This window comes from Cervus canadensis, chromosome 2 (genome assembly GCF_019320065.1).
Source record: "Cervus canadensis isolate Bull #8, Minnesota chromosome 2, ASM1932006v1, whole genome shotgun sequence".
In the NCBI taxonomy this organism is placed as follows: Eukaryota; Metazoa; Chordata; class Mammalia; order Artiodactyla; family Cervidae; genus Cervus; species Cervus canadensis.
In genome coordinates, this window is record NC_057387.1 from 111,872,769 (window position 1) to 111,896,845 (window position 24,077).

Below are 24,077 nucleotides of genomic sequence, written 5' to 3' on the forward strand. Positions count from 1 at the left end.
GTCTGCCCTCCTCCAATGCCGACTCCATTCCTTCTGGTGACCTTGGGCCATTCCCCTCCCCCTCCACGGCCCCCTCCCCTACCTGTGAAGCCTGGTGACCTTGAGCCATGCCCCTCCCCCTCTGCAGCTCCCCTCCCCCACCTGTGAAGTCTGGTGACCTTGGGCCTTGCCCCTCCCCCTCAGCAGCCCCCCTCCCCCACCTGTGAAGCCTGGTGACCTTGGGCCATTCCCCTCCCCCTCCACGGCCCCCTCTCCCACCTGTGAAGCCTGGTGACCTTGGGCCTTGCCCCTTCCCCTCAGCAGCCCCCCTCCCCCACCTGTGAAGCCTGGTGACCTTGGGCCTTGCCCCTTCCCCTCAGCAGCCCCCCTCCCCCACCTGTGAAGCCTGGTGACCTTGAGCCATGCCCCTCCCCCTCAGCAGCTCCCCTCCCCTCAGCAGCCCCCCTCCCCCACCTGTGAAGCCTGGTGACCTTGGGCCATTCCCCCTCCCCTCCACGGCCCCCTCTCCCACCTGTGAAGCCTGGTGACCTTGGGCCTTGCCCCCTTCCCCTCTCAGCAGCCCCCTCCCCCCCCTGTGAAGCCTGGTGACCTTGGGCCTTGCCCCTTCCCCTCAGCAGCCCCCCTCCCCCACCTGTGAAGCCTGGTGACCTTGAGCCATGCCCCTCCCCCTCAGCAGCTCCCCTCCCCCTCCATGGCCCCCCTCCCCCACCTGTGAAGCCTGGTGACCTTGAGCCATGCCCCTCCCCCTCAGCAGCTCCCCTCCCCCTCCACGGTCCCCCTCCCCCACCTGTGAAGTCTGGTGACCTTGGGCCTTGCCCCTCCCCCTCTGCAGCTCCCCTCCCCCTCCATGGCCCCCCTCCCCCACCTGTGAAGCCTGGTGACCTTGGGCCGTGCCCCTCCCCGTTTGCGGCCGCCCCCCCCACCTTCCTGTCAGACTGGCCTTCCCTCCCGCATCCTCCTGGTCAGGGTGCGGAGTCCAGGGGCCTTCAGGGAGAGATATCCTGCAGCTGTGCGATGGCCCCACAGGCAGGAGTGGGGAAGAGGTTTCAGGAACCTTCCACGGCCTTCACCTCCCTGCAGAAGCCCCTCAGGACAGCTCTCTTGCCTGTCCTTCCCTGCCTGCAGAGCTGGGAGGGCTCAGGCCAGCTGTGGGGGGTTGGGGGTCCTCCCAGGCTGCTGGCTTGAAGTCTCAGGGAGGGATGCCCGGGAAGAAATAAAGTGGGGGGCTCAGGCCATCGGGGCTTCCGTGGGCTGATCAAGCGGGCGGTGCTGGCCAGGTTCTGGGTCCAAGCCCTCCTGCAGGGTCGACACCGGGCGTGAGTTTGCTAAATGAAGACCTGTTCCTGCTGGCCTTTCTGTGCGTGCCTGTTGCCCCTGAGCCCAGAGCGGGCCCTGCTGGGGGCATACCCAGACCTCAGTGCTCAGCTCAGCCGAAGCCCCAGAGGCAGCGTCCTTATCCCACAGAGCGTCCACGTTCTCATCTGTAAAATGGGGGTAAGGTGTTGACCCGCCCATCCCCGGGGTCCTGGTGAGGATGGACTGAAGCCCCGTATGAAGGTCTCTGTCCTAGGATGACAGTGATGCTCGCCAGCCATGTTAGTATTTTAAGGAGCACACGCTCAGGAGCACAGCCCTGGCCCTAGGCAGCCGCACGCATCCCGTACAGTGTTGAGGCCCTGGCTCTTGGCCTCGAAGCTTGACCTTTGGAGCCAGACAAGGGCTGGGCCACAGGACTCTGCCGCTGCCTGGGCTGGCATGGTGCAGGCACAGGGTGAAACGGGGTGAGCCTGGAGGTGGGGGTCAGAAGGTGGTGGACGCTCTGATGTCTCCCTCCCCTGGGCCACCCACAGGACCCTGTTGTCTGAGGAGGCGGGACCAGGGTGGGCGGCAGATGCAGAGCCGAGCCCCAGAGGTGGGCTGCTAGCCAGGGCTGCTCAGGAGACAGTGAGCAGGAGGCCTGCATACCCAAGTTGGGGCACCCCCCCCACTCACTGTGGCCTCGGGCAAGGCCCTCCACGGCTCCGACTCTCATGTTCCCATGAGCATCCAGGACTCCAGGAGGACCAGGGCTCCAGGTTTAGGTAGCAAGGGGCACTCAGACCCCAGCGAGAGGCCTGGCGGAGGGAAAGGACCTCTCTGCTGGGCACTCACGGGTGACTCCCTAAATGCCCCTCTGCAGGCACTCTGCTTCCTGGGGGCCTCCTTATAAATACTCTGTATCCTAAGAACACCCCAGGAATCCTGAGTCCCTTGGGCTGGGCCGGAGAAAGCTGGTTTGTTATTTAAAAGACGTTCCAAGTGATTCTGATGCTTAGTGACCTCGGAACCCCACTAGCAACCCACCTGTGGGAAGCAGGTGTCCACTGCCATGGGGGGGGGGTCTCTGGCCCAGCAAGGCCACACTCAGCTGTAGGGCCCTTTAATCTTGGTGTCCAGTTGTCAAAACCCCACTGAGGACCGCAGAGCCCCTACGTAGGGATCCAGAGGGTGCAGACTTCAGTGAGGTGACCAGACACAAAACAAGGTGCAGAACCAGAGGCTTCCAGAAGACTCGGGAAGATACTGGAGAAGGGGAGCCTGGTCTCTCTCCCCGGCCCATTGTAAACGTGTGCAGGACAAATGTGAAGAAAATGCTGTACCCGAGGTGGTACATATTCCTCATGATGAGAATAAATACTGTAACAGTGTAAGCTCTTTGAATGTCAATGCTTGGATTTAGAAGAGTCAAGCTCTTTTTTTTTTTTTTTTTTTTAACAACTCTAAAGTTCTTTGGAAAGAAACCATGAACAAAGCTGGCTTCCCAGGTAGTGCTAGTGGTGATAAGGCATGAACAAAGCCAGCTGTGGAGGCCGGCCTACAAGAAGGCCTCCAGTGAGCCTGCCTCCTGACCACATCTGGTGGAGTCTCTCCCTCATTGTAGCTCAGAATATGGTGGAAGCCACAGACTGCACCTCCAAGTAGGTTATGAAAGACTCCCATCTTTGCTGCTGTCTTATCTCTGAGAGAAGCCGGCCACCGTGTTAGGAGTAGTGCTGTGGAGAGGTCGGTGTGGACCTCTGTCCCAGGCCAGCCTCTGTCCCGTGACTGATGTCCAGTGGGCCCCTTGGCACTAGCTATGGACAGATCCTGAGGCAGAACCACCCACTAAAGCAGTCCCAGAGCCATGAAACTGTGAGATAATAAACGTTCGTTGTTTTACAACACTAGACTTTGGGGTCATTTGTTATGCAGCAATAGCTAACTAATACAACAGACTAGACGATTTTAAATAGAAGAGTGACAAAGAGGCTTACATTTCAGGTATGAAGAGCAATAGTCCATTGATGGACTAATATAATAGTTATAATTATAGAGTAATAGTCCATTGATGGACTAATATAATAGTTATAATTATAGAGTAATAATCCATTGATGGAACTAGGGTTGCTCTGACCCTAGAATATGCTCATTCAAATCAGCAGAAGAGACAATTCACACAGAAAACATTGCCCTTTTTCTATAGAGGTGCTGCAACAAATCCGTGGGGGAAAGAAGAGATTGTTACTAATAGTACTGAGAGTGTTGGGAACTATTTGAGGAAGAAAATATATGACCTTACAGAACCCCATGCCCCAAATAAATCCCAGATGGAATAAGAGATACTGTGAGCAAGTAAATCCGTGAAACACCCACTGAGGGTGTGGTCGGGTCTGGTTGTGCAGGACCTCACAGCGAGACTGGGCCAGGCTGAGCGGAGGGGGCGGTCTTACCTCCTGCTGGTAAGTGCCTCGGTCACCCGAGCTGGACGACCCTCTGTCCATGCATCGGGCTATAAAGACGATCGTGTGCTTTACCGCGGTCATCTCACACTCCAGTCTGTTCCAGGGGAAGGCACAGAGGTGACACCGCACTCGTCATCACAGTCCGCATGGCTCACAACCTGCACGTCCATTACTAGAAGTTACCGGGCATCACTTCCACCTTCTTAAAGTGTGATGTGTCCCCATTATGATGGAATTAAAAATCACCTGGTCCAAGACTCATCACATCAGAAATGACTCACCACATCAGAAATGCTCGCCATAGAGCATCATGATAAAACAACACAGGACCCACAGCGGTCATTCTAACCCCGTGTGTTCACAGGGATTGTCTTCTACCGGTTTTCTGCTTTGCGTCTTTCTGTGTCTTCCAAATCTCCCACCATGAACATGTGTTATTTTTATCATCATAAAAAGAAACAAGCAGCGTATTTTTAAAAATTGCCCCACTGGGGAGCAATCTGATGATGAGGATCTGTTGAGCCCCTGGTTTCGAGTTTCCCAAACTGACCTGTCATCCGAGGCGCTGGGTCCCCGTAGGGCATCCATTCTTGGCGCCCAGCACTGTACACAAGGAGGGGGGGGCGGGGGGAGCTGCCTGTGACCCTGGCCAGGCGTCAGCATCGCCTGCCCTGTCTCCTGCAGCCCAAGTCAGGGGTGCATTAACCCTTTGTGCTCTGCCTGCAAACAAAGTGGGGGCTGGGGTCGGGAGGCAAAAGCAATGCCTCTGCTCCTCCTCCAACGCCTTCTCTGGGGTGGTCCTGGACATGGCGAGAGCTGGAGACATCCCTGAGGCCCCCAGGAGTGAGGCTGATGCTAAGGAAGGCTAGGGGGAGCCCTGGGACTCTGGGGAAGGGGCAGGACCTTGGGCTGGGCTGGGCTATGACTGGGCTGGCCTGGGCTGGACTGAACTGGGATATGACTGGGCTGGACTGGGCTGAACTGGGCTGGACTGAACTGGGATGTGACTGGGCTGGCCTGGGCTGGGCTAAACTGGGCTATGACTGGGCTGGACTGGGCTGGACTGGGCTGGACTGAACTGGGATGTGACTGGGCTGGCCTGGGCTGGGCTAAACTGGGATATGACTGGGCTGGACTGAACTGGGATGTGACTGGGCTGGACTGAACTGGGACAAGACTGGACAGGACTGGGCTGAGCTGGGCTATGACTGGGCTGATCTGGGCTGGGCTATGACTGGGCTGAGCTGTGCTGGGCTATGACTGGACTGGGCTGAGCTGGGCTATGACTGGGCTGAGCTGGGCTGGGCTATGACTGGACTGGGCTGAGCTGGGCTATGACTGGGCTGAGCTGGGCTGGGCTATGACTGGACTGGGCTGAGCTGCGCTGGGGAGGGAAGTGTGGATTAAGGACACCTGTGAGTGAGCAGCGTGTGGGAGGCCCGGTGAACACGTGGTCGGGGAGGCGATCCCTGCAGTGTCTGTGTGATGACCACACTCTCACATGAGAGCAGAGACTGGGGCCGGCTCACAACCAGCGCCCCAGCAGGAAGCCGGGCCAGCCGTCCTGTGCCCGGGAGGAGACAGCTGTCCCAAAGCCGTGCTGTCCTGACACCCAGACACCCTGGGGAGCTCCCTTACCTTGCCAGGAGTGGGGTCCACCACCCTGGTGCCCCCAGGCCTCTCTGCCCTGTAAGAGCATCAGCCAGTCCCCAGCGGGCTTTGGGAGGCTGGTCAGCCTTGGCCACCTGACTCCTCCATGTCCCAGCACACCTAGAAACTGGTTGTGCTGGTGAGGCCCGAGCGGGTACAAGACAGAGGGGCTGACAGGCAGAGGCCCCCAGCTGGCCTCCCTGGTACCTGAGGGCCCGGGGCTGGGAACTTCTCTCTGACCCCTGGCATGAGAGATGCCCTGCAGGTCCTTGGGCTCAACCCCAAACTCAGTCGGGGCCTGTGACCCCAGGGCCTGCAGAGATCCAGATGTCAGGAGTTCCCCTGTGACACTGTGAACCCAGGCCTCCCAGGAGGCCACGAGCCTCTGCGGCTGTATTTTTAGACCATCCCATTTCTTCACTTTCTTCGGCATCACAACTAATGAAGACAGCAGGGCAGGCCCAAGGCCAAGGCCGCGATATAAGCGGACAGAGCCTCGGGACTGCACACCCCTGTCACCAGCCTGGGAGGCGCCGCTCTGAGCCCCTCCTTCACCACCAGGACTCCCCATCACCAGGGACCCCAGGTTTTGAAAGTCTTTGCTGAGCAACCCCCATTTCCTCACCATGGTCACTTTTTCCCACTTGATGGAAAATGAGAGGCCACGTGCGCCCCTGTCAATATCCACAGGAAAGCTGACACATGCCGGGTCCTCATGACACCCTGGCCCCGAACTGGGGGCTCCGTGTGGCCCTTGAGTCCTCAGCTCAGGCTTCACTGTGCCCCTCTTGCCAATGAGAAAACACAGAAGTGAGGGGGCCCACACCCCGGGAGGGGAAGCCCAGACGTGCTGCTCCCCAGGTGCTTCTTGCCGTCTGTCCTGGCCCAGGGGTCACAGGAGGCTCCCGGCCAGCAGGGTCATTCAGAGAGGAGCTGTCCCCTCTCTCCTCCCTCCTCCCCCTGCTGGCCACCCCCCCACCCGCTGCTGACAGAGGCTAAAAATACCCTTCTGTCCCCACGTGGCTGCCAGCCCGGCCCAGCCCAGCCCAGCCTGGCCCCGTCATATCCCAGCAGGTCCTCCATGCCCCTTGGCCAGCTGGGCAGTCGTGTTCTCCAGCCTGCGTTCTGAGACGAGGTCTTGGTGCCCACCGAGAGGTAGGATGAGGGGGGGCAGCCGGAAGAGGGAGCGGAGGACCGGGGCTGGGACCAGCAGGGGAGAGGGGCTTCTAGTGGACAGCCCAGTGGGTCTGGCGATCCCAGTCCTGGGTGCTGTGCAGAGAGACCTGCACACCGCCTAGACCCAGCCCTGGGGGATGGGGGTGGGGGCTCAGCGGGCCTGCTCCCCTCCAGGCCCTTCTGGAGAAGCGGGGGGAAGGCTGAATCACACCTCTGCCTGCAGCCAGGGCCGCGGTGTCCAGCCCAGGCCAGAGCTGGATTGAGGCCCTTTGTTGTCCTGACCGCTCTGCCCTCCTCACTCCCGGCCTGGCAGGCACTGGGTGGGGAGCTCTGAGCCCCCAGGAATGCTTGGTGGCGAGGTCTGCAGGGTGGCAGGTGTCAGCAGATGACCTGAGGCTCCCCGGGAAGGTGCCAGGTGCCCCCGCCCGCTGGCCCCCGGCTGCCTGGGGCGGGGGCAGCCTGACTAATCTCCTGCGCTCCCCTGGGAGGGACACGCTGCCTTCCTTCCAGCCAGAGGGCTTTGTGGGGAGAGGGTGAGGCAGGCTGGACGCCCACCAGGGCCCCGGACCCGTCCTGACCCAGCGGAGCCCAGGCAGGTTCTTGGGCCTCTGGGTGGGTTCTCTGTGTGCCTCAAGCTCCCACCACCAGCACAGCTGCCCTGGGGCGGCCACAGTGCAAGCTCTCCTTATGGGGCTTTGTCGTTTCGATGGCACTGGGTGGATCCGGCATTTTGCACTGGCCTTCGTTTTGTTGGCTGCTAAGGCGCCCCCTGGTGGACCCGCGGTGTCTCAGGGTGCAGCTTCTTGCTGTGTGGTCACTTGGGGGAAGAACAGCTGCACAGAACTTTCTTTTCTCTGGGGCGGTTTTCTTAGGGCAAAAATATCAGAAGATAGTAAGGAAATGTGCGCTTAATTAAATTAGCCCAGAAGTGCATTTTCTGGATCAGGCGATTCGAACTGAGATTGCTCTCTTTTGGTTGCTTGTCTTTCTTTACCAACCTACCGTCCAGCAACATGTAACATGGGGGGGTCCAGGGACCCGGGACCCCCGAGCTGTGTGGTCTTGGATAAGGGACTTGAGCCTCTTTTTGCCTCTGTTTCCTCACCTTTAAAGGGACGTAAACAGCAACTGGCTGGTGGGGTTCCCGTGAGGGCTGGTGTTTGTGCAAAGTCCAGGATGGCCTGGTCCGTGGGGGGCACCGGGAGGGCACGGCTGATGGCCCAGCCCTTTCACCTCCAGCCTCAGTCTGCAGATGATGAGGCTGGGACCAGAGAGGGGCGTGGCTCACTCAAGGTCACCCAGCAAGGTCATGGCAACCGAGGTTCCCCGTAACCACGGGCCAGTAAGGACCCATGGGGCTGAAACTATTCAAAGGCAGATGCCCTTCCCAGCAAGGGGGGATGTGGGGATAGAGGAGGCCACTAGGAGGGTTTGGGGGTGGCAGGGGCCCCCGTGCTCCAGGGGGCCTGTTCCGCACAGTCCAGTGGTGTGGAGAGGGGCTGAGGCTTGGTTCTCTTGCTGGCCCGTCCTGCCCCAACTGCCTAGCCTCTCTAAGCCTCAACCACCTCACCTGGGAAAGACAGCGCCTCCACCTCCCAGGGCCTCGGGGCTGGCTTAGGTGAGAGGCTGGGTGAAGCGCTTCACACGTGGTTGATGCTCGGACCGACGTCAGCCTGACAGGCGACTCGGGCCGACGAGACGGTCCCCCTGGCTGACCCTGCTGGCTCCTCTCCCCAGGAGCCCCCACGCAGACGCCCGTGAGTAGGTGAGCCTCACGGTCATGGTGCGGAACGTGGACAACCTGGATTTCCACCTGCCCTCGCACGCCCAGGACGTGCTGGACGGCCTGCAGCGGCTGCGCTCACAGCCCAAGCTGGTGGACGTCACGCTGCTGGTGGGCGGCCGGGAGCTGCCCTGCCACCGCGGGCTCCTGGCACTGAGCAGCCCTTACTTCCACGCCATGTTCGCCGGCGACTTCGCGGAGAGCTGCTCGGCACGCGTGGAGCTGCGGGACGTGGAGCCCGCCGTGGTGGCTCAGCTGGTGGACTTCGTGTACACGGGCCGGCTGACCGTCACCCAGGGCAACGTGGAGGCGCTGACCCGCACGGCCGCGCGTCTGCACTTCCCCGCCGTGCAGAAGGTCTGCGGCCGCTACCTGCAGCAGCAGCTCGATGCCACCAACTGCCTGGGCATCTGCGAGTTTGGGGAACAGCAGGGGCTGCTGGGCGTGGCCGCCAAGGCCTGGGCCTTCCTGCGGGAGAACTTCGAGGCCGTGGCCCGGGAGGACGAGTTCCTGCAGCTGTCCCAGGAGCGGCTGGCTGCCTGCCTGGCCGGCGACCTGCTGCAGGTGCAGCCAGAGCAGAGCCGGCTGGAGGCCCTGCTGCGCTGGGTACGCCACGACCCCCAGGTCCGGGCCACCCACCTGCCCGAGCTGCTCGGCCTGGTGCACCTGGACGCCGTGCCCAGGCCCCATGTGCAGCAGCTGCTGGCCTCAGAGCCGCTGATCCGGGAGTCGGAGGCCTGTCGGGAGGCCCTGGCCCAGGGCCACGAGGGGGTGAGTGACAGGCGGGGAGCAGGGAGAGGAGCCCCGAGACCCCACCTGCATGGGGACAGACAGGATGAAGTGGGCACCCCCAAGGTGTGTCCCCAGCCTGCAACTCCACCTCCCTGGGGTCGGTTCACCTCCTAAGTATATACTGCGCCCCTGTGTGTGCTACTTCCTGCCTGTGAGGAGAGGCGACCCAGAAGTGGTCATCCCCAGCCCACAGCGTGGCAGGGAAATCCCCTGGAAACACACCCAAGCAGCATGAGAAAGGCCAGTGCTGGACTTTGGGTGTCCTCTGAGGGGCAGGCAGCCAGGGAGAGCTGCCTGGAGGAGGCAGCATCTGAGCTGGGCTTTAGAGGAAAGATAGGAGCCCGGCAGGGGGAAATAAGCCAGGAAGAAGAGGCGAGGAGCACGGACAGGCATGGCAGCCAGCCACCACCTGCCCTTAGGAAGCTGCTCAAGCGTTTATGGGGTGCAATTTCCTATCTGGGCTGGCGGTAGGCCTGGTGAGAGGGCAGGTCCTTAATGAAGTGACAGGCCAGGCTGTGACTGAGGCAAGGAGCTGAAGTCTGTCTGCTCCCAGGCAGCCGGCTCCGGGCCTTGCTCAGAAGGACCTCTTAGGAGCCAACTCTGGGAACAGAGACATGGCTCAGGCCAGCGGTGGGGTGTGTGGTGGCAAATACTGGCCACTCCACGGCCAGGCACCACTGGCCTGCCAGGGACAGGGTGCAGCCGCTGGCCACCCGCCCACGAGGTGGTGACCCTGTAGGTGCTGCAGGTGGGGGGTCTGGACTTTGGAGGGCGGGCCAGAGAGGCAGTGGGACTCTGGGATCCAGGGAGCTCGCCCCCAGCGAGAAATACTCCAGCATTTCCTGCCACCCAGGGCCGTCCCAGGTGGCCACCCTAGCTGGCACAGGGGAGCTGGGCTCCTCGGGGAGGGGAGCCTACCTGGGGGGCTGGGGACAGGGTCTGGGGCTTGGTTCCAAAGGTGGTGCAGAAACACCTCTGCACGGCGGGGCCGGAACTGGGGAGCGGCTGGGAGGGAGCAGGCCTCACGCTCAGGCCCACAAGGACCCGGCTCCCACCTTTCCAGGTTCTGAGCACTTGCCTTCACCGGCCCACGGTGGCCATGGCATGTGGACGGGTATGCATGCACACTCATGCACAAGCACACACAGGGACGCACACACTGATGCTCACCCTACCACACGTGTGTACAAGCACACACAGGCACACACACACTGACGCTGACACTACACGTGTGTACAAGCACACACAGGCACACACACACTGATGCTCACCCTACCGCACGTGTGTACAAGCACACACAGGCACACACACTGCAGCTCACCCCATCACATGTGTGCACAAGCACACATGGACATGCACACGCTGCAACTCGCCCAACTCCACACGTGTGTACAAGCACACACAGGCACACACACACTGATGCTCACCCTACCGCACGTGTGTACAAGCACACACAGGCACACACACTGCAGCTCACCCCATCACATGTGTGCACAAGCACACATGGACATGCACACGCTGCAACTCACCCCACTCCACACGTGTGCACAAGCACACACAGGCACACACACACTGACGCTCACCCTACCACACGTGTGCACAAGCACACACAGGCACATACACACTGCAGCTCTCCCCACCCCACACTTGTGCACTGATGCAGGGCCACACTGTGGACCCACAGCGGCTCCCAAATGCCCAGGCCACGGCCAGCCTCAGAAAATACCGTGGAGGCCTGCCGGCGCCCAGGCCCCTCTGCCCGAGGACAGGGCCTGCCACTGACCCCAGCCCCCTGGCCCCGCAGGCACTGCTGGCCCTCCCGCAGAAGCTGGAGGAGGTCCTGGTGGTGGTGGGCGGGCGGGCACTGGAGGAGGAGGAGGAGGAGGGAGCCGAGGAGCTCGCCCCCCAGGCCGGGAACTTCGCCTTCTACCACACCAAGGCCAGTGAGTACCCGCGGGGCCCACAGCCCTGGCACAGGGGGTCCTCTGTCCTTGAGGTGGGGGGTTGCAGAGGAGCCTGGGCCCCAGCAGGGGAGGGAGGCAGACTGTGGGGGGCACGGCAGACCCCTCTGCCTCCAGCCGCAGCCCTAACTCTGGGGTTCTACACACTGGGACCTGGGGAAAGTGGCCCCCGCCCAGACTGCCCGGTGTGGGAAAGTGGCCACTGGCCCGGGCGGGAGGGACAGCTGGCAGCTGCTTCCCCTTGGCAGTCTTGCTCTGTGTGCCTAACGGGTCCTCAGTCCTGGTGGAGCACAGGGAACTTGGGGTGCAGACAGCCTGGGGTATGACAGCCCAGGATCTGGGTCGGCCCAGTGGGGTCCCGATTCCAGTCTTTGAGCAGGTCACTTCGCCTCCTTGAGCCTCAGTTTCCTCATCTGTGAAATGGCCTTTGTGATGAGGAGTCAGTGGGTGGGTGGGGGGCAGGCCTGCCTCTCCTGCCCGGGAGCCCCTTCACAGGTCCCCCTCCACCAGAAAGGAGGGTGAGAGGGCAGCCAGGCTCAGGATTGGGGTGGGCGCCACACCAGCCCGGGGAAGTTCTTTGGAAATCAGCAGTTTGCTGGCCGCCATCCTGGGGCCACCGGGCAGGGGGCCACCACCCCATGGCGTCAGCGACTGGCAGGCTCCAGGAAGCCAGGGGCCGGCTGTCCCAGGTCAGGGGCTGACGGGGGGAATTTGGGGGCTGACGTCAACAGATGAGCTGGGAGCAGCTGTCCCTGAGACCCTGGCGGGGGGTGGGGCAGCAGGGCCGCTGGCAGGCCAAGGCCTGGTGACCGCTGGGCAATCCCCATCCTGGGGTGACACAGACGTGAGTCAGGGGGACATGGAGTCCCTGCCCAGAGGGGGTTCCACATGTCCTGAAAACCCCCATACGGCTGTAAATAGTAAACAGGAGTCCTCCCGGGGACATCCCAGAGGCCCGGTCTCTCCCACAGCCTTCCACAAGCACCCAAAATGTGTCCATAGAGAGTACTAAACATTTTTATTGCTCATTCTGTTTTTTTTCAAAGTCATCTCTTGATCTTGTAGCTTCATGGAGGCAGATCCATTACTGCTTCGTGCAGTAATGTGGGCACGTTACTCTGTGCCTCATCTTAGGGACAATCGTTCTTACAGCCCCCATCAGCTGGGCAGCTGCCGTGTGACAGACGCATCTCCTGTAGTCCCCACCCACTGGGAGAGAAGTTAGCCCCATTCTACAGATGAGGAAACTGAGGCTGGGGTTTGTCCGAGGCCATGGCACTGGGGCAGGGGAGCAGGGATTGGGACCCACTCTGCCAGCTGCACGGCCGCATCTTGCCCCTCCCCGCTGCCCATGGGCCCAGAAGGTGCTCGGGATGAGAAGCAAGTGAAGATGCTTGTGTTATGACCCATCTGTGACTGGCGATCAGCCAGCCCTTAACCCCTCCTCCATCTGATTGGGATGAGACCTGACTCAGGGCCATAAAGTCCAGCGGGGTCAGTGGGATTGGCTGCAGGGTCAGGGTGACAGCCAGCCCCTTGGAGCCTGGACCCCTTCTCCGCACACCCAGGGTGCCAGGCTCTGAGGGCAGCGGGGGGAGCCAGGTACCCCCTGGAGCCAAGCCTGGGGCATAGGGGCGCCCGGGGCCACCTTGAACCCACCCCACTGGGTGCTGCCCCCCACCTCTGTGCCTAGCTGAGTCCAGCCTCTGCCCCCATCAGTGAGGGGACATTTCTGCCCCCCTCAAGCAGAAGAGGTACTGAGCAGGAAGGGGGGCCCCACAGTGAGCCCAGCCACCCTGACACTGCCCCCCGTCTTCCGCCAGAGAGGTGGATGGCCCTCCCAGACTTCCCCGACCATCACAAGTGGGGCTTCTCGCTGGCGGCGCTCAACAACGACGTCTACGTGACAGGTGGGCGGGCGGGGCCCCTGTCCTGAGCCCCGTGCTGAGCTGACCCCTGAATGCCATGCCCGGATCGCTGACCATTTGGTCAAGACTCTTGCAGACCTTTTCATCCTACGGAGACAAGGAAATGTCAAGTCCATGGGTCCACAAGCGGGCACGGGGCAGTGTCATGGGCTCTGTCCTGCACCCAGGGTCTCCCCGGGAGGAAGCGTGTGAAGGAGGGGGTTGTCCCTCTGCTCTTATATCTTAGAAGTTGGGGGGGTCCTCGGGAGGTTTGGTTGAGAAAAAAGCTTCCGCTGATGGGGGCTTGAGACCTTGTCCCGCTTGTTTATGGGGTGTGGAGGGGTCTCTGCAGGTCACAGGGCTAGACCGTGCCACTGCGGTCACCCTCCCCCGCCACCCCCGCCCAGCGTCTGGCAGGACAGAGGCCTGGCACCGGGGAGGGGGTGGGAGCCCTGGTGCTCAGCCCCCGCCCGCCCAGAGGCCCCAGGCCGGTGGGCGCCCAAATGGACACAGCCTCTCCTGCAGGGGGCTCTCGGGGCTCCAGGACGGACGCGTGGTCCACGACGGAGGCCTGGTGCTTCCCCCTGAAGGAGGCCGCCTGGAGGCCGGTGGCACCCATGCTGAAGGCCCGCACCAACCACGCCAGCGCCGCGCTCAACGGGGAGATCTACGCGGTCGGAGGTAAGGCCCCTCCCACGCCCCGCCTGCCCCCCCGCCCCCAACACCTGGGCCCCTCACACCCCACCCCACCCCCACCCCACCCGCCGCATCCTGGGGTGCGACTCAGGCAGGAGTCTCGGGGCCCAGCTCCAGGCTGCTTCCATGTTCTCTGGGACGCAGAGAACAGGGCAAGGAGTCAGTCCGCCAACCCCGTGAGGAGCGGGGGCCTCAGCTGCCGGTGGGGCTGGCCACGCTCATCCCAGGACCCAGGGTTCAGCCCTCAGCTTGGGGTCACCTCCTCGGTGACACCCCTGGGGCGAGGGGACACATGGGGCATCTTTTTGCTGTCACCTGGCCCCCCACACACCCAGCCTGAGCTCAGGGCCTGCAGTATTCCCCCCGCACCCCAAAGGTGCAGCGAGGAGTCGTCCTGGGGATGCTGATGGTTAGATGAATAGTGAGAGACGCACTGGGTGGCTGAGCAAGAGTGTCCCATGGCCTCTGGAGGTGACAGCTGGCCCTAGGGACATCCCTGGAGCCCCACCTGTCCCGGGGACCCCCTTTCCCTCAGTGGCTGCCGTGTTCCCCACCCGAGGACAGAGGGCTCGCACAGGGGTACAAGGCAGCTTGGGGCCCCGGGCTCTCAGAGACTGAGGTGGGCTCCAGGTGGGCGCCCACCCACCGCAGCTCTGCGTCACCGTCACATCCAGGCTGTCCAGGGCCGGGAACGTGCGTGTGTGCTAAGTCGCTCAGTCATGTCTGACTCTCTGTGACCCCATGGACTGTAGCCCGCCAGGCTCCTCTGTCCATGGGATCCTCCAGGCAAGAAAGCTGGAGTGGGTTGCCATGCCCTCCTCAAGGGGATCTTCCCGACCCAGGGATCGAGCCCACATCTCTTACGTCTCCTGCATTGGCAGGCGGGTTCTTTTCCACTAGCGCCATCTGGGAAGGGCTGGGTGAGGGGCTGCCTAAAAGTCCCCCAAGAATGACTTTCTCCATCCCAGGAAGGGCCTCCACCATGTGAAGGGCCTGGGGCTGGCGGCCTTCCGGGACCCCCACGGGCACGTCTCCAGGCACCCCGGGCTCTGAGGGGCTCAGAGTGGCTGGGCCTCACAGGGAGGCCCCATCACCTGCTCTGGAGTCGGGCATCCCTGGTCCAGGAGCCCACTCCCATGCCACTTCTAGGCGAGTGGCCTTGGGCAGACACCCTCCCCTCTCGGAGCTCTGCTCCCCTCTCTCTAAAATGGGTCACGTTGTCTGCGTCTCAGGGCTTCTCACGTGACTCAGTGGACAAAGAATCCGCCTGCAAGGCAAGAGATGCAGGTTCGATCCCTGTGTTGGAAAGATCCCCTGGAGGAGGACATGGCGACTCGCTTAAGTATTCTTGCCTGGAAAACCCCATGAACAGGGGAGCCTGGCGGGCTGCAGTCCGTGGAGTCACAAAGAGTCGGGCAGGACTGAAGCCACAGACCGCGCACACACACGCCCGCCTCTCCAGGCTGTGCCCACCTCCCCCTGCCCTTGCCCGCCTGGGCACCCAGGACGGCCCTGCAGCCTCCGCAGAGCCTCAGACCCTGCGTTTCGGGAACCTTCCCTCGTCCTAGCCCCCGGCAGCCCTGACCCTACCCGTTGGCCCGGCAGGCACCACTCTGGACGTGGTAGAGGTGGAGAGCTATGACCCCTTCACGGACACCTGGACGCCCATCCGCCCGGCCCTCAAGTACGTCAGCAACTTCTCGGCGGCCGGCTGCGGGGGCCGGCTCTACCTGGTGGGCTCCAGCGCCTGCAAGTACAACGCCCTGGCTCTGCAGTGCTACAACCCGGTCACAGGTTGGGGGCGGCCGCGGGGCCCAGGGGGCGGGGCGCAGGTGGGACCCAGGGGGCGGGGCGCTGGAGGGACCCAGGGGCGGGGCGCTGGCGGGACCCAGGGGGCGGGGCACAGGTGGGACCCAGGGGGCGGGGCGCTGGAGGGACCCAGGGGGCGGGGCGCTGGTGGGACCCAGGGGCCGGGGCGCTGGAGGGACCCAGGGGCGGGGCGCTGGCAGGACCCAGGGGGCAGGCACGCCATGACCCGTCTTAGCGATTGGAGGGGTGGGGACCCCGGGGATAGGTGTGGCCAGGGGGGTGTCAGGGAGCAGGCAGTCGCAGGCCTCTTACAAAGGGCCACGGCCTCCCCATCGATGGATGGGGCAGTGGAGGAAGGCAGGGGCCCACAGGGGTCACCAGCACGGAGCCACAGCCCCCCACTGTCTAGAGGTGTGGGGACAGGGGACCAGGAAGCCCCACCCCGGGTCCTAAACCTGTCTGGCTGCTGGATCTGCTTGGAACCGGCCTCGTGGGGAGGGGCAGCAGGCCTGGACCCCTGAAGCCCAGCGGGCACCAGCTTGGGCTCTAGGGCCGGGTCGGGGTTTGGGCCCCAGCCTAAGGATACAGGGCTTGCACAAGGCACCTCCTTCCTGGCATGGGCCAGGCCCAAGAGGGAGGGAGTTGAGAGGGAGTGAGTCCCCCGCCCCTGGGGTGATCAAGCCAGGGAGGGGGGATTCTTGAGCTGTTTCGGGGGGAAGGAGCCAGCTCTCTCTCTCCCTCAGAGCAGCCCCTCTGGTCCATCCTCTGGATGGTGGGGCTGAGGATCCCACAGGAGGCAGACCAGGCCCAGGGTCAGGTGGGGGCCCCGGGTACTGGACCAAGGGGCCAGCAGGATGGAGGCAGAGGCCTGGGGTGCCCACTCAGGCCACGGCCTCTGGACACCTCGCAGCCCCTCCTGAGGACCCGAGGATGAGGCCCCCCGGGGACCCTGCCCCCCAAAGCGGGGCGCCCCCAGCTGCACGGCCGGGAGGCCCAGGGACGGCCTCCCTGGTGATGCGGGCGGGCGTGTGTCCGCAGACGCCTGGAGCGTGATCGCCTCGCCCTTCCTCCCCAAGTACCTGTCCTCTCCACGCTGCGCCGCGCTGCACGGGGCGCTCTACCTGGTGGGGGACAACACCAAGAAAGTCTACGTGTACGACCCCGGGGCCAACCTGTGGCAGAAGGTGAGCCTCTCCCGCCCCCGGAGAGAGCAGGCCTGGGCTGTGGTCCCCGCTGGGGCAGGGGGCAGGGGATGAGGCCTGGGGACGCAAGGGCCCAGAGGGGCCCCCTCCCGAGGACCTGGGGCCGCTGGTCACTGTGGATGCTCTGTCCCCAGCACATGGAGAAACCTGTCCTCCTCCTCAGGGGGCAAAACCAGGCTCGGCCAGGGGCGCTCAGGGGCCGGTGGACTCAGAGAGAACTCCTCCTTGCTGGTGCCAGCCAGGCCCGCGAGGGAGAGACTCCCCCACCCCAGGGGGTGATCAAGCCAGGGAGGGGGCTTCTTGAGCTGTTTCACGGGCAAGGAGCCAGCCCTTGGCCCCCCACCCCACCCCCATTCCTGCTACTGCTCCCTCCTCCATCACCCCAGGGCAGGGGGCGGGGGCTCGTGGAGGCACCAGAGCCCTGGCCTTCCTCCGCATTTCTTCCCGAGAAGGAGGAGGGACAGTGCCCAGAGCCCGCGGTGGCCTCTGCTAGCCAGGCCAGCCGCGCAACAGCGGGGCCTCTGTGATCCGCTGACAGCAGCTGTCCCCTGGCGTCAGCGCCCAGCTGACCGGAGGCCCCCATGCCAGCAGCACGACAGGTGCAGGCCAGCCCTGCCAGGCTCTGTCCCTGGGGCCGTCACCAGGGCTGGCCCGGCCCACCGCCCGGCTCTGGGCCGGGGCCTGTCCTCCGCGGGCCTGGAGGTCTGCCGCCCGTTCCCTGCTCCACCTGGGTGGCCCCCCCCTTCCTGCCCTCCCCGGCTCTTCCGGAAGGGCACACACCTCTCTCCCTGGCCTGGGGAAAGCCGTGAGCCCTCAGCCCACAGCCCCCAGCCAGGGTACCCCCGAGGCCCCAGGCCGAGGCGAGGGCACAGCGCTGAGTCCCCAGGGCATCTGTCAGGGTGGAAGCCACACCATGTCCTCGAGAGAGAGACAGTCAGAGGCCCAGCCTGCACCCTGGGAGCGAGGCCCAGGTCCCCCTTGACCCTCTCGGCTCAGATACGGGCAAACTCGGAGAGCAAGGGATGGCTGGGAACGTTATCCCCGGAGCAGCGGGGTCTCCCCCACAAGGGAAAGTCGCAGGGGTCCCCCGGGGGCAGCCGGGGGCAGGGCTGAGGTCCCAGGAGGCAGGTGGGGGGCACCCTGGATGGGGGTGGGGTGGGGTGCCCCTCACCGTGAGGCCGCGGGGCGCTGAGGGCAGACCGTCCGCAGGTGCAGCCCTTGCACAGCCTGCACGAGAACGGGGCTCTGGTGCCGCTGGGGGACGCGCTCTACGCCACGGGCGGCCGCTGGCAGGGCATGGCTGGGGACTACCACGTGGAGATGGAGGCCTACGACCGCCGCCGGGACGCCTGGGTCCGCCTCGGCGCCATGCCCCGCCTCTGGCTATACCACGGGGCGTCCGCCGTCTTCCTGGACGTCTCCAAGTGGACCCAGCCCTTCGGGCCCGCCCCGGAGCCCTGAGCCGCCCTGCAGCCCCCCTGGAGCGGGCTGGCGGAGCCCCCACCCCGGGGGACGGGCCCCCTTTCACTCTGGTTTGTCTGACGGCTCAGCATCACCGGCCCCTCCGGGTCCAGGCTGGGCTCCGGCCATCGGGGACGACAGGGGACAGAGTCTTCGTCTCTGCGGCAAGACCACTCCAAGCTCAGAGCTGACCAGCGGCAAGGGCTGGGCCTCTGGACGCCTGGAAGGATGGGAGAAGCTGCGCGCCTGCCATGGGGCGTCTGAGACCTCAGAGCAGGGAGCCGGGCCCTGGGGAGCAGCGTGAGAACTCGTGATCTGTCTGAGGACCAGCCACTCTGGGCCATGTGTCCCATGGGTGGCGGTCAGAGGGAGCCACACAGATGAGGGTGACCGCGGGGACCCGGGAAGCCAGGGCTGCAGAGGGTGGGTGGCACCGAGCGAAGCACCCCAAGGTGGGGTCAGCGCCCGCCGTAGTGGGCCTGCTTCTACCTCACATCTGTGTGACCCCGCTGGCCGCCTACCCTCTCTGCTCTCAGGCACACGGGGCTGGCTCGGGAGGGGTCTCCCAGCCCCCAGGCTTACACTGGCACCTGGTTTCCAAAGGCTGCTTCTGGGGAAATACGAGGTCCAGCTCCTTCTGGGTCAGCCCCCCGAAGGGCAGCACCCACAGAAACAAAGAAGGAGGTGAGGGGTAGGGGCTGTGATAGAGAGTCTTTCCGCTTGCTGGGGGTGGGGGGCGGGCTGGGGGCAGAGAGGGCGGCAAGGCTGCCCAGAGAGGGGAGCAGGAAGGGCCAGGGCTTCCCCTTTTCTTGGGGTATGTGCTAAATTGCTTAAGTTGTGTCCGACTCTTTGCGACGCTATGGACTGTAGCCCACCAGGCTCCTCTGTCCATGGGCTCCTCCAGGCAAGAATACTGGAGTGGGTTGCCATCTCCTCTTCCAGGGGATCTTCCCCGACCCAGGGATTGAACCCTCGTCTCCTACGTCTTCTGTGTTGGCAGGCAGGTTCTTTACTACCAGCACCTAAACGAAGGCGCTGCGTCAGAAGGAAGGTCCCCAGAGGGGAGCCTGCAGGGCTGGTGTCCTGCAGGGACTTCTGGGGATAGCTCCTGGGTGCTCCAGTGACTTGCCCTCAGGCGGCCTGCTGGGCAAGGAGGCCCAGCACGTGGACTGCCCAGAGTCCCCCAAGACGCACTAGGGCCCCTCACAGGGCAGGTTCGGGCCCCTGCCCCTCCTCACCCGTCCTGAACGAGGCACCGCGTCGGTGGCCACGGGGACGATGGAGGCCCCTCACCAGGCCCTCCCGCCTCGACACAGGCTCCGTGGGGGCGCCCAGCCTGGCTCCATCCCCAGTGCTGACCCGCCGAGCCCTCAAGCAGCTCCCGTCATCCTCCGGACCTGGCTTTCCTCTCGGGGGCCAGCCTGTGGGCTCCTCCAAGAATCCCTTGGGGACCGCAGGGCCCCCTGACATTGCTGGCTCTGAGGATCGGATCCTGGGTCCCTCTGGCTCCCATAGACCCAGGGCCACTTTGCTCCCAGACTGACTCTTCCTGCCCATCTCTTCTGAGAGACCTGAGTGGGTCCCAGGACCCAGACAGAGCTGGGCGTGCTGAGGGTCTGCTCCCAAAGGAACACAAACCACAGCCCTCAGGACGCCTAGTCAGTCAGATGGTGAACGGGGTGGCTGAAACCGAGGACGGAGGTCTCTGGGATCCTTGCCGCTTTCTGTAAGAAAATCACCTGGAATATTTTTTAGACGCTGATCGAAGGTGCTATTTCAAAGACTCAGCATGTCACACTGGACTTTTTTTTTCTGATCAAACACGCATAGTTGAAAATGTCCTAGGGGAAGGCCTGATTTCTGCTCCGCCCGCCCTCCACTTTGGGGGGCCCGAGCTGCCGCTATTCAGGGCGCCTGGATCTGGCCCCTCAAGTTGAGTGATGGGAGAACTTGACAGGGGGCTGCGTCTGAGGTGGGGGCAGGCTAAGGCGACTCAGCGGGGAGCTCGGGGGGGCTCCCCGGACCACCAACGGCTGGGGGGCCGTCGCCAGTCCTCTGCCTCCAGGGCCTTGCAGAGCAGAGGCAGAGCCCAGAAAGGGAGCTGGGGAGGGAGAGGGCACCTGGGGACTCCATGACCTCGGGCCAACCCAAGGCTTAGCCTCAGTTTCCACATCTGCACAGTGGGGGCAACCACATGATTTGAGGGTGGGGTGATGTCGGGCAGACGGCAAAGGCGGCCTGCCTGCCTGCCGGTCCCCTCCCCCACCAGAGGCCACTCCACAGGCTGCTGAGGCTCCCGCGGTTCTGGGGGCAGAGGGAGCTGGGCTTCCCATGACTTCATCGGCAGAGGTCCTTCCTCTGCAGGAAGAGACGCGAGTGGGAACGGCTTGGCTGCATCAGGCTGCTGGGAAGCCAGGGCCAAGGCCGTGACCTGAGGGCCCAGGAATGAGGCTTGGATTTCTGCCAGGCCTGAAGGCGCAGGGCTGGGGGGCCACCCCCCAGACGCTGCCCGGCCCCTGCCTGCAGCCACTCCAGCGCCTCAGCCCTGGGACCCATTACCTTGCCCGCAGACACTGCCCCCCTTTCTGCACCCACAGGACGCTGCTGCCGGGGAGGGGCACGTGGGGCCCCCAGAGCCCCGTGGTGGGGGGTCCTTGGCCTGTGCGACCCTTTGCTGAGCTCTCCTCCCCTCTGTGGGGGCTCTTGTGGAGCTGTGATCCCCCCAGAAGCACGCAGGGAGCCCCACCTGGAGGCCCCAGCCCTCTGCACGCTCCCGCCCTGGGGCTGGGCCGTGTCATCACCTCCAGAGAGTGTACAGAGGCCACTCAGCAGCGGAACAGATTCGATTTGGGTCCTCTGGCGGGTCTGTGACATCATAAGGATTGCTCACTGCTTGGGAAAATAACTGTTTTTCACATGGCAACGGCTCCGGTCCTCACTGCTGGCCGCACGCAGGCCAAGGCTCCCTACCGTCAGCTGGAAACCATATCACAAGAATATCCAAACGATCACGTGAACCAAACCTGGCCCCTCCATCCCCCCATGTCCCTGGTGTCGCTAAAGGTGACAGAGCCTGAGGCTCACCTTCCCAGGGCATAGGATGGGACTAACAGCAGATGTGGTCCTGGGAGCAGCTGGCCTCAGCTGAAAAGAACACAGGCCAGCAACACAGAAGTGGAGTCCCCAGGCAGCAGGCCTCCCTCTGGGGGTGACCATTACCCACCTTACCCCCCAGTGAGTGGGATCCCAGACGAGGGCTCGGGGCTGACAGCTGTCATTGTGCCCATTGTACAGAGCAGCAAACTGAGGCTCTGAGAGATGCGTGTCTAAAGGCCCTGAGATGGGCCTCCTCCAAAGCCACAGGGGGCTGTGTGAGGACAAGCTCTGCCAAGCAGACCCGTGGCTGGGTCTGGCCGGGGCTCTGACTGTGCTCGGTCAAGGCCTCCATGGCCCGGGGCCTCTGTCTTCAGGCAGCTCTGAGGGCCTCCTCCCCCCGACAACATGATACGGTGACCCGGAAGGCAGGCCGGCCGGCCTCACTCACGGCTCCACGCAGCACCCTCTGGGGCCGCACCTCACCCACAGCAGGCCCTGAGGACACACGTGCATTCACCCCAACTCTCAGGCAAGGAGGCTGAGGCTCCCAGAAGCTCCTGGACAGGCTGGCCACCTTCGGGCAAGGGGCAGGGCCCAGGAGGAGCCCCTTTCCCACCACACCGGGCGGCTGCTCTGTGGCCTTTCTCCCCCCGCCACCCCTGCCACCATCCAGGGAAGGGAGAGCTCTGTGATGAGCCCCTGGTCCAAGAGAGGCAGCTGCACGCATTTTCCCGGGGCTTTGCTCGCAGCCAGACCCCTGCAGGAGACTCCTAAGGGGGGCCCATCTCAGGGAAAAGACAAAGCTGTAGTTTCAGTACCCTTCCAGCTCATCATCAGAAATAGGAAGGAGCTGGACGCAAAATGTGTGGCTGTGAAGATGTGACCATGCCCAGGGGGACGGGGGCCCAGCGCGGCCCCAAGCCCAGGCTGTGCGTGCCTGGTGAGCCCCGGCCGCACGGGCTGACCAGCTGGGCCATGGGAAGTGAATGCGATGCTGAGTAAGGACAAGCTTGTTCAGAATCATGAAGGTACCACTCAGCTGCACAAGCTGAGGACAGCCACCCCTCTCTGCCAGCAGACTGCGGGTTTCAGCAACGAAAACACCCCACACTCGGCATCTCACGGTCTCAAAGTCTTCCCCCTAAAGTGAAACAGAACAAAAATGTTAATACTTAATGCTGAAGCACACACCCAGCACACACACACATGTCATTACAAAGTTCCAGTGCCTGGTCTTCTGATAGATGTGCCTGTGGGGCCAGAAACAAGAAGCCACCCAAGAAAGCCTGAATTCTCTGAGGGCCTTCCAGCAACACCATCTACAAATATTAGAGCAAATGCCTTTGTTTGCAACAAAACTACTGAACGGTTGTCAGTGGGATAAGTTCATATATTTTATTGAATGCATATAATATAAACCAGTATTTCTCACATGTCTTCTTGCAAAGCTGCAATTTATTTTTTTTAATAAATTATTTCTTTTAATTGGAGGCTAATTACTTTACAATATTGCAGTGGTTTTTGCCCATACATTGACATGAATCAGCCATGGGTGTACATGTGTCCCCATCCTGAACCCCCCTCCCACCTCCCTCCCCATCCCATCCCTCAGGGTCATCCCAGTGCACCAGCCCTGAGCACCCTGTCTCATGCATCGAACCTGGACTGGCGATCTATTTCACATATGGTAATATACATATTTCAATGCCATTCTCTCAGATCATCCCACCCTCGCCTTCTCTCACAGAGTCCAAAAGTATGTTCCTTACCTCTGTGTCTCTTTTGCTGTCTTGCATATAGGGTCATCGTTACCATCTTTCTAAATTCCATATATATGCGCTAGTATACTGTACTGGTGTTTTTCTTTCTGACTTCACTCTGTATAATGGGCTCCAGTTTCATCCATCTCATTAGAACTGATTCAAATGCATTCTTTTAAATAGCTGAGTAATACTCCATTGTGTGTATGTACCACAGCAAAGCTGCAATTTCTATAGGAATCTCTATTTTTTTAATTCCATTGATACCTTTCCCCGCCCAAACATGTATAAAGACAGAATACCTGTGCAGTTCTAATTTGCCTGTAAGTCTCATAGAGTGAGTCTATGGGACACATAGACCACTGGGTAGGGGAAACACATTCTCAGGGTGGGAAGAGCATTTTTTTCTTTAAGAAATCTAAAACTACCATCACCCCCACCATCCTGTAGGAAAAGAGGCAGAATCAGAGGGAACAATTAACATCAAATTTCAGGCTTTTCCTAAAGTGTAGTGTTTCCTGTCCCCTGGAAACAGTCCAAGGGTGGTGGAGACCATAGGTGGTGCAGTGGGGTAGCAAGGATGACCCACGGCTCCTCCCCCAGGCCCCGGCTGCCACTCTCTGAAACAGGACGGGGTGGGGGTCTCCCCTCTTCTCAGAAGAGGTAGAAGTCATCCCTGGTGAGGGCAGCAGGGCCTGGTAAGGTGCCCTCCTCAGAAGCGCCCTTCCCCTGAGCCCCCTAAATAAGATGCAGTGTACCCTCCAGGTGCAGGGACCTCAGGGAGGCACAGGAGAGCCTGAGCCTGAAGTGCCAGCCTGGGGAGGGGAGTGAGAGGTGGGGGAGTGAGAGGTGGGGGGAGTGGGAGGTGGGGGGGTGAGAGGTGGGGGGAGTGAGGGGTGGGGGCGGTGAGAGGTGGGGGGAGCGGGAGGTGGGGGTGGTGAGAGGTGGGGGGAGCGAGAGATGGAGGGAGCGGGGGTTGGGGAGGCAGGCGGGTCACAGAACAAACAGCCCAGGGAGCTGCGA

At 62.6% G+C, this 24,077-nt stretch overlaps 1 protein-coding gene across 2 annotated transcripts; it reads left to right on the top strand.

Moving 5' to 3' along the window:
• Positions 1-6,457: 6,457 nt before the first annotated feature.
• On the top strand, positions 6,458-20,039 carry KLHL30 (kelch like family member 30). 2 transcript variants are annotated; one of them, XM_043462142.1, is made up of 8 exons: positions 6,458-6,566; positions 8,325-9,141; positions 10,967-11,105; positions 12,947-13,033; positions 13,556-13,711; positions 15,332-15,520; positions 16,574-16,719; positions 17,947-20,039. In XM_043462142.1, the coding sequence occupies exons 2-8, from the start codon at positions 8,368-8,370 to the stop codon at positions 18,196-18,198; spliced, it is 1,743 nt and encodes a 580-aa protein (XP_043318077.1). In that variant the 5' UTR covers positions 6,458-6,566; positions 8,325-8,367; the 3' UTR covers positions 18,199-20,039. The 2 variants fall into 2 exon arrangements, with proteins under 2 accessions (XP_043318077.1, XP_043318078.1); XM_043462143.1 differs by lacking the exon at positions 12,947-13,033.
• Positions 20,040-24,077: the final 4,038 nt, after the last annotated feature.

Excerpts from the sequence above, each read along its gene's own strand:
- KLHL30 (XM_043462142.1), top strand. The coding sequence starts at position 8,368 with ATGGTGCGGAACGTGGACAACCTGGATTTCCACCTGCCCTCGCACGCC. Across the intron at positions 11,106-12,946 it reads CTTCTACCACACCAAGGCCA|AGAGGTGGATGGCCCTCCCA; the intron begins GTGAGTACCCGC and ends GTCTTCCGCCAG. Across the intron at positions 15,521-16,573 it reads GTGCTACAACCCGGTCACAG|ACGCCTGGAGCGTGATCGCC; the intron begins GTTGGGGGCGGC and ends GTGTGTCCGCAG.